Raw genomic sequence first — 14,936 nt, 5'->3', positions numbered from 1 at the left:
GCCCCGTTCCACAGCTACAGTCCAAAATATTGTTTCTATGCATGTTATCTAAACCGCCATTTTCTTAAAAATTCTCTACTTCACAGTAACAATGACTGCTGCACGTTCTTAAGGACCAACAGGCTGCGGAGATCATAAATACAGAACAACGAAAGCCAATCAGAGGCTTGCCCCGCCCATTACGGCCTCTGACTGGTTTAGAATATGTCTATGTATGTGTATATATATTTTTTTCCTTTTCCTTGGTTTTGTTTTTTTATATATATATATATATATATATATATGTGTGTGTGTGTGTGTGTGTGTGTGTGGTGTGTGTGTGTGTGTGTGTGTGTGTGTGTGTTTTATTGGGGTCTAGATTGGGGGATTGTTTGAGATGTTTTCTTTTGTTCTTGTGCAAGCTCTAATTCCAATAAACAAAAACAAAACAAAAAATATTCATATGATATGGACCTAATGCATGTCTTTACGGAGAGGCTCCAGACGCATGCTGCAGCAGTTCTGGAATAACGTCCATATTCCTTAATGGACTAACCGACAGAGCGAGAAAAGGGGCGAAACTGCAATGACATTTGTACGTCGAGCCTCAAATAAATCGACGTAGCAACTGATTCCCTGTGTTCTTATTCAAGTCTACACTAATCTAATCCATTTAAAAAGCCCAATGAAGACATACTAATGTGCTGTACAGTGATGAGCAGATGTATTATAATTCATAAAACAAATATTGTTAAAAAGACAAAAACAATAGTTGATCATATACTGTTAAAAAAACAAAAACACAAAAACATTTAAGTTGTATATATCACATTATGCATTTCTGTGCGAGATTCACGTTTCCATCTCGGAAACGGTGACATGCGACCATTTACCTTCAGTAGTTAAAGTAGAAGGAAACGATTCTGTTCCTGGATCACGAAGCATTTTCCTGGTACGGGTAACGCGGAAGAGAACGTCCCGCGTTAACAGCGACGAGAGAGTTGCTGTTATGAACGGCATTTATTCAAAATAATAATGAACTTAAACCAGAGTTTCCATCCCAGGGCAGACCATCCCACCCTTCTTTTTGTTGGTTTTTTTTGCAGGTTGCCATGGTAAAATCTGACAGCACGTCGGGGGAAAGTCGTTTAGGGGGAGAGATAGAACAAAAGAAAAAATTCGTTTAATGGGGAGAGAAAAAACAAAAGCCAGATCACCTGTCCAGTTTTCCACTTCCTGCAGCCAGGGGGCTAATTTTAGACTCTCTCTCTCTCTCTATCTCTCCCTGTCTGCACATCCTGACTGAGCCCGGTTCGAGGCGCCGGGGGCGGAGCTGCGGGAGGCGCAGTGCACTCTGGGAAAAGGGCCGCGGCCGCGCTATTGTCCGCGAAGAGAGAGGAGAGAGACGATCGGGTTCGCATCTGGTTCCATTTTTTTTTTATTTTCGGACGAAGCCCAAGACGTCTCGTCGTCCTCGAGATGAAAGGGCTCGAGGGGGGGGTTCGGAACGCGGCGCGAAGCTCGGCGAGAATTCTCAACACGCCAGAGTTTCTATTCCTGACCGCGGCCACCGTCTGCGGCGCCTCGCGCTGTTTATAATTCAGCTTTTAGTGACACACACACACACACACACACACACACACACCTACCTTGGAGGACCCGTTGGAGTACATCTGGATCATATTCTCCGCGCCCTGTTTGACCTTCAGCTCGATGTCGATCTGCTTCTTCAGGGCCGCCAGGCGGCTACTGTTGGTGCTGGCCCGCGCCTCGCTGCTGGGGGTGTCCGGTGTCCGGGGACATTCCGACACTGCCAGCACAACAAAAACACCACCCCGTCACGACCCACCATGCCATTCGGTTAATAATGAAAAATGAACATCATCTATTTATTTAAAAAATGTCATATCTTTTTCTAAAGCTGCAGGTGAGCCACGAAAGGTCAAAGGGCGAATCGGGCTCAAGTATAAGGGTCCAATAAAAATAAAGAAATTGCTCTTTATATACACAGCAATTACAATGCACACAATTCCACACCCACCAACAACACTGACATAATATTTAATATAAATTTAATATAAAACATGGACCGTCACGGGTGAAGTTTTGATTTTGTAGTGCCCGACCTACACAACTAGACAACTGGAATTAGTTGTTATTATATTAACAATTTGAAATTAAATTTGTGATTATTGCTCATGCAACCAATTTGTTTAAATACTAATAATAAATAAATGGCATTAATGATTCACATTTACAGCATTTATCAGACGCCCTTATCCAGAGCAACTAACAGTCAGTAGTTACAGGGACAGTCCCCCCCCTGGAGACACTCAGGGTTAAGTGTCTTGCTCAGGGACACGATGGTAGTAAGTGGGGTTTGAACCTGGGTCTTCTGGTTCACAGGCGAGTGTGTTACCCGCTAGGTAACTACCTTTAATCATTAAAGCACTTTTTGGTGAGTCAATTCATGAACGAGTCACCGCGTCCTCTCCAGAGAGACACTGAAGAACGGGACAAAGGAAAATCCATCATCAGGGTGGGCACCTCCTACAACCGGGACTTCCTGTTGGTGAGGCGGTTGCTGACAGTGCCACCGTGGGACGGGACGTGTGCGGGCAGGTGGCCGCCGCAGCCGGTTTGTGAAAGGGCTCCCCTGTGAGAAGCTTGCGGCGAAAACGGAAAAAAAGACTTGCACGGGGCCAGGCCAATGGCGGACGAACCCCCTCTGCTCCGGGTCCCGAGTCATCTGCCCCGCGTCTCCGTTTGGACGTTTAATAAATCGTGTGCTCAGCAGGTGAGGAGTTTCGTAATGAAAACACACGCAAACACACACACACACACACACACACACACACACACGGTCCTATTAACGCGTCTCACGCTGCGCACCTTCAGCTGGGGCTGCGGTGCAGAGAGGTGAGATCATCCCGCTCGTGTCAGGACAAGAACGCAACAACACACACACACACACACACACACACACACACACACACAGGCAATTAAACATTATTAAACTGCGAGTCGGGCCTCCCGACCCCTCGCCGTCGGAACAGATGCGGCTCCCTTTCCAGCCTTGGTCCACACGTCACTACCGTAAAAACGCGATCGGACCAGAAGCGAGTGACCAGAACCACTCCGCCGAATACGCTGCTCGAAAACTACACAATGCAACTCCACGTTGAATTCGAACCGTCCACTCAGGAACCAACACTGATTGACGATCAATTTCACAAGCTGTTGGGCAAACGGAACAGACAACAGGCGTAAATTACGGGCAAATAGCAAGACGTCCCCAATAAATGCCGTGGTCCTGCAGGTGGTGACCACAGACCACGTCTCAGTTCCTGGGCTTTCTGGCTGATGCTTTGGTCACATTTGAATGCCGGCGCTGCTTTAACTCTGGTGGTGGCGCGAGACCGAGTCTACGACCCAACACAAGTGGCTCAGGTAGTGCAGCTCATCCAGGATGGCACATCAACGCGAGTTGTGTCTCTCTCAAGAGTTGTGTCCAGAGCATGGAGAGGCTACCAGTACATCAGGAGACGTGGAGAAGGACGTAGGAGGGCAACAACCCAGCAGCAGGACGCTACCTCCACCTTTGTGCAAGACAGAATAGGAGGAGCACTGCCAGAGCCCAGATAAATACGACCTCCAGCAGGCCACAAATGTGCATGTGTCTGCTCAAACGGTCATAAACAGACTCCATGAGGGCGGTGTGAGGGCCCGACGTCCACAGGTGGGGGTTGTTACAGCCCAACACCAGGCAGCACGCTTGCCAGAGAATACCAAGATTGGCAAATTAGCCACTGGCCTCCTGTGCTCTTCACAGATGAAAGCAGGTTCACACCGAGCATGTGTGACAGACATGACAGAGTCTGGAGACGCCGTGGAGAACGTTCTGCCGCCTGCAACATCCTCCAGCAGGACCAGTTTGATATTGGTTCAGTAATAGTGTAGTAATAGGCAATGACCTGACTGCCATTAGGTAACAAGGTGAGACCTTCAGACCCCTCGTGAGACCATATGCTGGTGCGGTTGGCCCTGGGTCCCTCCTAATGCAAGACAATGGACTGGCCCGCCTGTTCCCCAGACCTGAATCAGGCACGTTTAAGGTGAGTTTGCACTTACGACGCCCTCATCCTGAGCACCTTACTATCAGTAGGGACAGTCCCCCTGCATACACTCAGTGTTAAGTGTCTTGCTCAGGGACAGAGTGGTAGTAAGCAAGGTTAGAACCTGGGTCTTCTGGTTCATAGGAGGGTGTCTTACCCAGTAGGCCACTACCGCCCCATATTTCTGGCAGCGCTTCTAGTTAAAAAGTAGTGCCGGTAGTGACTGCGGTGGCCTGATCCGGGTTGGAGTTCGGCCTCATCCACACCGACGTTCGAAACGCCATACGCGTTCTTGCCGCACTTTGTATCTGTGTCCGATTGCCGTTTCAATGGTGTTCACCTGATGCCACGAACGGCAGAAAAAAAAAATGGCCTTAACCCTCGTCTCGCAGACGTAGAGAGTAATGTAGAAATCCGAACACAACCGTAAGACCAGTGAAGGTTCACACCTCTAGTCTCCAGCACGCAAATCTGAGGCCGTTTTATTTACTTTACTTTATTTAGCAGACGCTTTTATCCAAAGCGACTTACAAGAGGAAGACACCAGCAATTCTCGTTCGATTTCTATAGAATATTGAGTTTACAAACTAAGAGCCCTGATAAGGCTCAGACTTGTCAGTGAAGAGCATGCTCGGGGATTGTTAGGTGCTAGACGAAGAAAAATTATAATGTATTTATACATTTTGTATTGTTTGTGCAATGTGTACGCATGTGCGTGTGTAAGTGTTAGATTTGTCTGTAATATTTTTGGAACAAGAGGGTTTTCACCTTCTTCTTAAAAGTGGTGATAGACTCGGCTAGTCGTGTGGAGGAGGGCAGGTTGTTCCACCAGCCAGGGACAACAACGGAGAACAGACATGATTGGAATCGGAGACCCCGTGAAGAAGGAATTTTTAGTCTCCTTTCGTTTGCCGATCTGAGAGAGCATGCAGGGGTGTAGCTAGGTAGGTTTTATGACCACAGGGGAGCGGCATTAAATCTACAGGCCAAAGGGTGCAATGGTTAAAGGTCACAAGTTATAAAACTGCTGTTTTGTCATCTGCTGTTAACAAGACTAGATGGGTAGCACACTCGCCTGTGAACCAGAAGACCCAGGTTCAAACCCCACTTACTACCATCGTGTCCCTGAGCAAGACACTTAACCCTGAGTGTCTCCAGGGGGGGACTGTCCCTGTAACTACTGGGTGGTAGTAGCCTAGCGGGTAACACACTCGCCTATGAACCAGAAGACCCAGGTTCAAACCCCACTTACTACCATCGTGTCCCTGAGCAAGACACTTAACCCTGAGTGTCTCCAGGGGGGGACTGTCCCTGTAACTACTGGGTGGTAGTAGCCTAGCGGGTAACACACTCGCCTATGAACCAGAAGACCCAGGTTCAAACCCCACTTACTACCATCGTGTCCCTGAGCAGGACACTTAACCCTGGGTGTCTCCAGGGGGGGACTGTCCCTGTAACTACTGATTGTAAGTCGCTCTGGATAAGGGCGTCTGGTAAATGCTGCAAATGAAACATCACAAGTCAGACACCTGACCGCAGGGGCGCTTCCAGATAGAATTTTCAGAAATTCTGACTTCCAAGTTCAGATGGAATGCATCACAAGTCACACTGATCGGCAGAAAATCTCGTTTCCGCTCTGACAGTCATGCAGTCGTGGTTCCTTCCTCACAACACGAATATTTTGGGATATAATCAGAGTGGCGGCAGCAATTTGGATTAAAATGAACACATTAACGATTAATCATAAATATGCTGAAAACATCCCAGAATATCCATTTACATTTACATTTACAGCATTTATCAGATGCCCTTATCCAGAGCGACTTACAATCAGTAGTTACAGGGACAGTCTCCCTGGAGCAATTTAGGGTTAAGTGTCTTGCTCAGGGACACAGTGGTAGTAAGCGGGATTCGAACCCGGGTCTTCTGGTTCATAGGCGAGTGTGTTACCCACTAGGCTACTACCACACGTAGGCTACTACCACACATCCCATTTATTAAGAGCCCTCCCTTCAAATCACACGTCCTTGGACGGGAATGGACTGAGACAAAACGGCCTTTAGACATCACCACCACAGTCAAGAATGAAAGACATTACTGCGACCTGCAAAATACTACCGCGCTCCATACATGGGCAGATGAGATTTAGCTGCTATAAATGTACATGTCCCATGTGCATGGTCTTCAGGGGCCTTTCACAAATCCAAACACGACAAACGTCCTTCCTGTATTTTATGAAAGAAGGAGAAGTAAAAAAAAAAAAAAAAAAACGGTAAGGAGTTTGGAAGTTTTGCTCCCGTTTCTAAGAAACCAAGCTAGAATGCGGAATATGTCAGAGAACCGGGACGGTCGACACCCAAGGCTGATACCAGCGGGGTATTTTTACTCAACTGAGTCACCTCGGAAGTTTCTGAGGAATTCCAAGGCAGGAACGACGGCGCTTGTGGCGTTTACATTTTTTACCGGCGAATTCAATTTCGGGCTTACCTGGAAGGCCCCTCCGAGGCGGGATCCAGCACGGGGAACGTTGGAGGTCCGCAGGTGACATCACGCGATCAACAAACATTCCTCAAGCTCAATACGGCAAATGGGGCTTCGCGCGGGAATAAAAAATAAAAAATGAGGGACGTTCATCTCTCTCCGCTTACGTTCCGAATAAAAGTATGTAAATAATACGAGCCGGCCTTTTAAAATGCGCGACTGCAGAGTGACGGTGACGCTGAGAAGAACGGCGCGTCCCTCCTTCTGGTCCCTTCAACATCAGGGTCAAACATTTCAGGCAAAAGCTTCAATGGGACATGCATGTACCCAACTGATCGGCCATTCATTTTGCGCTCGGGAAAATAACATTAATGGCAGTGGTTGCCTAGCAGTTAAGGAAGCGGCCCTGTAATCAGAAGGTTCGGATTTCGTTCCACTGAGGTGCCACTGAGCAAAGCACCGTCCCCACACACTGCTCCCTGGACACCTGTCATGGCTGCCCACTGCTCACTCGGGGTGATGGTTAAATACAGAGGACAAATTTCACTGTGTGCACGTGTGCTGTGCAACACAAGTGACAATCACTTCACTTTCACTTATAAAGGACCGTCTCATCTCATCTTCTCTTATGAGAATGCTGTTTTATAAGATTGCACTTTCATTTGCATTAAATCCACAGATTCCTGCCTCTGGGAAAAAACGCGTATCCTGTACGGATTCAGAAGGAGAACGATGTCGGCTGGGTTTGGCCATCGGGTAATTATCCCGCCGCGCTCGCGCCGAATCAGGGGAACGTGCCGAGGCCCTCGGGAGATTTCGGATTAACGTCGTAACGGTGACTGAGGGAACGCCGGGACACGTTTCGCACCGGCGAGGGGAAATAGGAACTAGATTTAGTCCCGTTTTCACTCGGTTGCCGATTGTCATGTTGTCATAAATACCCATTCAGCACGTCACCCAAAAAGCTCCGACATCCAACAACGCGCATTACGAACTTTTCTTAAGCCTAAGGGGGCAGTGGTGGCCTATCGGTTAAGGATGTGGCCCCGTAATCAGAAGGTTGCCGGTTCGAATCCCGATCCGCCAAGGTGCCACTGAGAAAACTCAGGTGCCACTGAGGGTGATGGTTAAATGCAGAGGACAAATTTCACTGTGTGCACCTTGTGCTGTGCTGCTGTGTATCACAAGTGACAATCACTTCACTTTAATAGTTCCCTCCGTCCCCTCCATTTTGTACCTTTAAACGCACCCTATATCTGACTGGACAGACATTTTGCTCAATAAGATGAAAAAATCCAAGCTTCGGTCTTCTCCTAGTTTATAACGTAAACTTTCACCCATTATACGGCTACCAGCAATCCACACCACGGTCCGTGGAGACACCGCTCATGAAACCATTCCATGCCGGACATCTACGGTGGAAGGTTGTATAGTGTACTGAACCTCACCTAAAAGTTCCTCTGGATCCTTCACCACAATGTGAGCATTGAGCTCCTGCAGCTCCTGGTGGAGCTCCTCCACCTTCTTGTTGGACTTCTTCAGCATGTTGTCCACGTAGGCCAGGCTTTTCTTGTCGGTGGTGACCTTCCGCAGGTTCTCCGCTCCCTCCTTGATCTTCAGCTCCTTGCGGATCTCACGCTTGATTTGGTCCTTGATCTCATCCAGTTTGTGCTGAACCATGGTGTCGGACAGGTCCATTTTGTTCTCCAGGACCAGTCGTGTGTGACCTCGCGTGTCCCCCTGAAGATGGAAAGTGGTGAAAGAATTAGAAACTCATCAGCAACCCTTTGTTGCTACAGCCTGAAAGTATCTTGATATGCTGGAGAACCAAACACTGTAATCCTCATTTGTAAGGAAGCTGGCAATTCTGGCTCCACTCTGTCGCTTTGCATTCTGGGTAGAAGCTATGTCGGCCTGGCAGCCTGTGAAGAGCCTCTATACCCGGCTGGGGCTGAAACCAATGATTTATAAACCGTACGTTTCATCTCTCGGGTTCGAGCAGCTAATTAAGCATCTTAAATAGCCACCAACCGCTTGCAATGCAACGCCGCGGTTAAAACTGAAACTATTTCCACATGCGATGGAGGACGGATAGCTTAAATGAACGGGGGGAGAAGAGAAAAAAAAAAAAAGCACTAGACCCAAAAAATTATTAAATGTGCAAGAATCCCCAAAATTATTCAAACAGGTGACACCAGTACAAATGTTGAGGTTCCCCTTTTCTCCTTTTCAAACTGCTGTGCATATAGGCAATATTGACTTACGTTTTCGTCAGTTCTTTATTTGAAGCACAATTCTACAAGGACGGTAACTTCCTGAGAACGTGTTGGTGTTTAAAGTGCTTCACTGAGCTGAAATTAAAACAAGATAAATAAAAATGGTCAGGTGATGCGTTTCCAGTAGCGCGTGAACTGGCGTTGAAGCGGTGAAATGGAGAGTAACTTCTGGCGACTACAAAAGCAATCGTGTGCGCAAAAAACTTTGACAGTGAAAAATTACATTAAAAATTTTGAATTCGCCACATTGAGATTACAGCGCTATTCTTTCCCCCCCAGCTTCTGACCTCGGTGCGACTGACGAGTTGTTTTTGCAACCAAATTTGTTGCACTCTAGAATAGGGCTGCACAATTTGGGGAAAAAGACATATTGCAATTATTGAGATCAATATTGCGATTGCGATATGATAAAGGGCACTTGCTTGTATATCAATGAAAAGTCGCATACAAATTACTAATAGTGAAATGTTTAATTTCAAAGTGAAACATACAAACTACTTACAACAACTTGAAATGTCCAGTGATTTCAAAATACAATATTCTACTAAATTAAATAATCACAAAAAAGTCTTTACTTTAAATAACATTACTGTCGAACGACAAACCCTGGTAAGGCTAAACAACTGTTTTGATTACACTTGGCCATTATAAAATCCCGTATTATAGTTCTTACGTTTAACCAAAACGTTGTTTGGAGGCTGACTTGAACACAGGGATGCATCACTTCGCTAGCTTAGCTAATGTTAAGATTTGTAAACTGGTTTAGGAACCTTCAAAGTTTGAGAAAAGTTAACTAAACAGCTAAGAACAGTCTAAATAGTTAATGCCTACGTTTAGCCAAAACGTGGTTTAGCTAAGGTTAAGACTTATAAAATTTTATAAGTCTTTTTATAATGGCCAAATATATTCAAAACAATTGTCCAGCCTTGCCTATGAAATGTAATCCCCGGGATCTGGTTTGGAGCGTACAGCGGTTTGTACAGCCCCAAGCAGCACAAGAGTGAGGCATTTTTATGCACTTCTCTCCATAGACATGTATATGCTTCATTCCACAGCAGAGCCTATCGCAATATGGCGGCGACGTTGATGTACGTGTACCCATATGTCTATGTGAGTCACGAATCTGAGGTCTCCATTGAACCGAATCAAAAGTCATGTGACCAAACAAGTCACATTTAAATCACGGCTTTTTGCGTTCATGTAATCGCACAGACTGACATCGCGATTACGATTAGATTAATCGTGCAGCACTATTTTAGAACCATGTCAAAGATAATATGTTAATAATAATTTTAATACCAAAAATTCCTTTACCACAAAGCACAAATTTCAATTTTTACATTTTGTTACATTAGAATGGTTATCATGATATTTGGTGACTGATTCTTACAATTATGATAACAAATCCATTTAATTTAACTAGTATTTAATAATAAATACATGTAATTAACCACTTAATGGAGAAGAAAAAAATAATTGTTTTAGGCCCTGTCCACACGAGGACGCTTTTCTCTAAAACGGGTTATAAAAGCCATACGTCCATGCGGGAATGTAATTCGAAATGATACACAGAGAACGTCCTGAACGCCGTTTAATTGCTTGCAGCCGCTGCAGCACAAACACGAGCGTGTTGTCCGCCATTGTTGTATGTAGGACGCGTTTGGGGCTAAAGGTCAGGTTGGAGGTGTGCTAATACGTCAGCAATTTCACACAAAAAAAGCCGCTTTGCCGTCTACACAGATACACGGAAAAGAGAAATTCACTCAGGGAACCCGTTTTAGAAAATAATCGTCTCCGTGTGGACTGAGGCATTTTAGAGAAAAAACGTTTTCGTGTGGACAGGTGCTTAAAATCACATCAATATATTGTGACACAAAAATATTTTTCAACATGATTGTTACCGACAAACTGATACGACACAATATTCACACATATCTTGCACAAAAACGTTCAACTTAAACAATGACAAATCTCCTTAAATACACATCATGTATATTTGGAATAAAAATGCCTGTATTGTGACGGTATAGAAATCTGGTCATGGACCTGCGAATTACGAACCGCGTGCGGCTGGAGTTACGTAACTGCGTCAAGTGTCAGAATCCGCGGCTGGGGGGGGGGGGGGGGGGGGGGGGGGGGGGGGGGGGGCACGAGGGCGTCAGGGTGGCCAGCGGCCCGGCTCAGGCCGCAGCCACGCCGGCGGACCTCGGACAAAAGCTCGCGCGGCCGGACGGCGCCGAGGAATGCCGCGGCGGTACGTCGGCGAGTCGCAAAAACGCACACATGGACCATCGATGTCAGAGACTTCAGCTCCACACACGGCAACAGGTCAAGAGTTCAGACTGAGAGGCCACTGACCGCCACGCAAAGCCGCCGTTTCACACACAACGCATTTTAAACGTTAACAGTACGATAATTATAATATTCATGTTCTTCATATATATATATATATATCTATATCTCGTTTTGGCCACAGTGGGGTACATCATTAGATTCGATTTTTTTATTATCGATGGGTTCAATATCGTTTGAAATCAGCACTTTTGACCAAATCACACCGGCAAACTATTTCCGTCCTGCGGTGAACCTCAACTCGTCTCGTGACGCAACATCTGCAACGACACCTTGACCTTTCCTGCGTGAAAACGGCCCACAATGCTGTAATGCAGGGGTCAAAGGTTATGACTCGCTGGAGCACAGTCAATTACAACAAATATGCTTTTTTGTTGAAATCAGTAAGAATGCAAATACTTTAATTTTTAAATATTATATATATATAAAATTTGGTCTGTATTATTATTTGTATTTTTTTTTTGGTTCAAGGAACTGAAGTATCCAAAAGGTTTAATGAAAGCAATAAATGACCTGGAGATCGGATCCCTGCTTGGCGCTTTATCGGCTGCGGCATTCTGGGAGATCCGAACGGCGTAATTACACGTGCGATCGAGGGGTCGACTCCACAAGTTCGAGTCCCAGGCGTCTGCAGAGAAGGCCATCTAGGACGTGCCAGGGTCTTACCCGAACGACAGCGGAGCGAAGCGGGTACCGGGAGCAGGAACCATGAATGGACCTCGGAATAGCCCCGCAAGATAAGCTTGCGAAAGACAAATCCGAGCAAAGCCCCATGGGCCCTGGCTGCAGGCCCAGCTAAGCACCGCGGTGACGCCGGAGACGCGGTTTAAAATTATCCTCACAATCCAATTATTCCCAATATTTTTTTTTCCCCCGGCGAAGATCCCGGCCAAGCAGAAGGTAAAGCGTGAGGGTTTGTGCTGTGACACGGAGCGCTGGGAATTCCAGGAATGCTTTCCCTTTTATTTCATTATTAACTGTCCCACGACGTCAACACGGAGCACAATGCACAGAGCTGCCGGTTTTCCCTCCAGGAATGTGCCCCCCCCTCCTCCTTAGCAACCCGCGGCCCGCTGCTGTTTTCCGAGAGCTCGCATCATGAGGAAGTGGGACGCGTCCCGCCGTCCCTCGGCCGGGTGAGGGGGCGGGACCTCCTTCGAACGCCGCGGCGTGAGGGACGGATCGGGGCTTCCCCTCCCCTCCCCGGCGGACTCCGCCCAGCGAGGAGCACGAGGTCGGCCCAACTAAATCCCACGCAGGGGTGACAGGTGGCGGCCGGCTTCATCCAATCAAACACAACGTGAAGTCGGAGACACCCGGAATCTCGAGATCTATAACGGTCACACGATCGTAACGCGACACAACGTGACCATTAATGTGACTGCGTTGTTGTGTAATAGTGTGTGAACCTGTGAAGTGACACTGATACGCTATTAAACGACATTACTGTTTAGTCTGGAATACGAGCCGCATGCGAGACACTTCGGATGGGTCAATGGGGGACAAGAGTTAGAAAACTGTCCTCATCATCATTGTCGTCGTCTTCCTACGCTTATCCGGGTCCAGGTTGCGGGGCAGCGTCCCAAGTAGGGAATCCCAGCCAGCCCTCTACCTCTGGCGTTCCCAGACCAGTGGTGGCCTAGCGGTTAAGGAAACGGCCCCGTAATCAGAAGGTTGCCGGTTCGAATCCCGATCCGCCAAGGTGCCACTGAGGTGCCACTGAGCAAAGCACCGTCCCCACACGCTGCTCCCCGGGCGCCTGTCATGGCTGCCCACTGCTCACTCAGGGTGATGGGTTAAATGCAGAGGACAAATTTCACTGTGTGCACCGTGTGCTGTGCTGCTGTGTATCACATGTGACAATCACTTCACTTTTTTTTTTTTTTTTTTTTTTTAAACGGCCGCCACGAGCGCTCTACCGCCGCCAAATACTGATACGTACCGAAGAAATTAGGCCGGATGCGGATTTCCGTATGAAAATCAACCCCCACGATGCACAACTATCAGAATCAATAATCGTAGGAACAGGAAGTGCCGTTTATATGGACTTTGTGTATCCGTGCAGTCACTCTGCGGTGAAAATTACCCACAATGCCCCCCGAGCCCCCGCTTAACACCCCGAGGTGCTGTTTAGGCTCAGATCACATGTGGGCAGGGAAAGGAGGCGGAGCTGTGGGACAGGGACGACTGGAGACGAGCGTGCTGCTCGGGGTTCGAGCCCGGGACGTTCCTGGTTCGTCGGTGGGTGTGGCGGCCACCCCGCAGTTCTTCAGGCAACACGATCCAGATGCTAAGGGGAGACTTCTGGGGGAACTCCAGGGAGGGTTTCGGGAACCGAACATGCACAGGGGGCCCGGGACAGATTTCCAGGCCACAACGAATAAGGTGAAGCAGTGAAATGGCCGGCGGTGCAGCGACCAGCAGCGAGCAGGTCACCAGTCACACGGTGTCACGCACTTTAAACGCACTTTAAACACGCACCACGCAGAGTCGTTTCTCCGGACATCATACTGTGCAGGCACACACCACATTTTAACTGTTTAAAAGTTGCATTCTGAGCGGTTTGGTATCGAAGAGAAGTTTTTCAGATCAGCACAGGCCGAAAGGAAGGCCCTGAGTTCCACTTTGGGAAACCGACACCGAGCCGTCAGCGACTGGGACCCAATCTGGACGTGTTGCCAGGTCCGCTTATCCTAAGTGACTCCGGGCTGACGGAGTAAAGATGAAAAATAAAATAAAAAAGTATTAAAAACCGGCGTGCGCGTCCGTTATTTAATATAACGACTGAGAAGCGACTGTCGGTCGACACACGTCAACGTAAACCACACGTTGGACCCAGGCCTTGTTTGGACGCGATCTGGCAACCCTGAAATCTGGCTGTGGGGCCGCTGCGTGTTGTTTCTGCAACTCGACAAAATAAGCGCGTCGAAGCGGCCGGCGACGCGTTTTCTGTCGCCGCCGCGGCTCGGCGATGTCGAGCCGCGGCAGAAAACGCGACGCCCGCCGTTCCCTTCGCGTCGAGGGGGTCGAGGTGGCCGAACGCGGTCGGAGCAACAGTTGTCTGCTGTTGATTATTCCGGGCCTAAAGTCCCCTCGTCCCTGTTAACCCTGCGTGGGACGGGCGGGGGGACCCCGTTCCGGTCCCTTCTCCTCCGAACGGCGGAGAAACGCGTCCCGGGAGCGCACCGCGCGTCAAGGCGCGTAGGAGCCGCCGGGACGCGGCGGCTGTGCGCGTTAATAAGGCCGAAGCGAGCAGCTTTGTGCTCCTACCTGCATGGGATCGACCGCCATCTTGGCTCCGAACTTTGAATTAAACTCGGGAGACGCGGCGGGCAGGCGGGGAGACGCGCTCCTCTTCCTCCCGGCCGTCCTCGACGCTCCTCTTCCTCCCGGCCGTCCTCGACGCTCCTCTTTCACGGCCCGCTGGCCCGCGGCTCGTCCATAGTTCAGTCGGGAATGCGGACTTCTCCCATGATTCCCCCCGACAACAAAAAAAAACTTCCTTCTCTTCCTTCTGTGTTACTTTAAACTACACGCGTAAAGTTAAAAAAGTGCGGGCGGGACGAAGAGGATCCAGGAGCGGGAGTCCCGGCTCCGTTCGGCTGCGAGCGCTGAGACCTCCGCCCCAGTTCTCCCTCTCTCTCTCACAATCCCTCTCTCACCTCTCTCTCTCTCTCTCTCTCAATCCCTCTCTACCTCTCTCTCTCAATCACTCTCTCTCTACCTCTCTCTC

At 48.4% G+C, this 14,936-nt stretch overlaps 1 protein-coding gene across 2 annotated transcripts in view; it reads right to left on the bottom strand.

Moving 5' to 3' along the window:
* Positions 1-14,936, bottom strand: part of pkn2b (protein kinase N2b) — a 24,787-nt gene extending 9,851 nt beyond the window's left edge. Inside the window, exons 1-4 of one of the 2 annotated variants that reach the window (XM_028961281.1) lie at positions 14,474-14,936; positions 8,840-8,926; positions 8,024-8,315; positions 1,629-1,789 (exon numbers count right to left, since the gene is read on the bottom strand). In XM_028961281.1, the coding sequence (XP_028817114.1) occupies positions 1,629-1,789; positions 8,024-8,273 (411 nt within the window). In that variant the 5' untranslated portion in view covers positions 8,274-8,315; positions 8,840-8,926; positions 14,474-14,936. The remainder of the gene's footprint in view (positions 1-1,628; positions 1,790-8,023; positions 8,316-8,839; positions 8,927-14,473) is intronic. The other variant, XM_028961280.1, reaches the window with a different exon arrangement.

Source organism: Denticeps clupeoides, chromosome 19 (genome assembly GCF_900700375.1).
Source record: "Denticeps clupeoides chromosome 19, fDenClu1.1, whole genome shotgun sequence".
Lineage (NCBI taxonomy): Eukaryota > Metazoa > Chordata > Actinopteri > Clupeiformes > Denticipitidae > Denticeps > Denticeps clupeoides.
The sequence above is the reverse complement of the archived record's forward strand: the minus strand, read 5'-3'. Positions and strand labels throughout refer to the sequence as shown.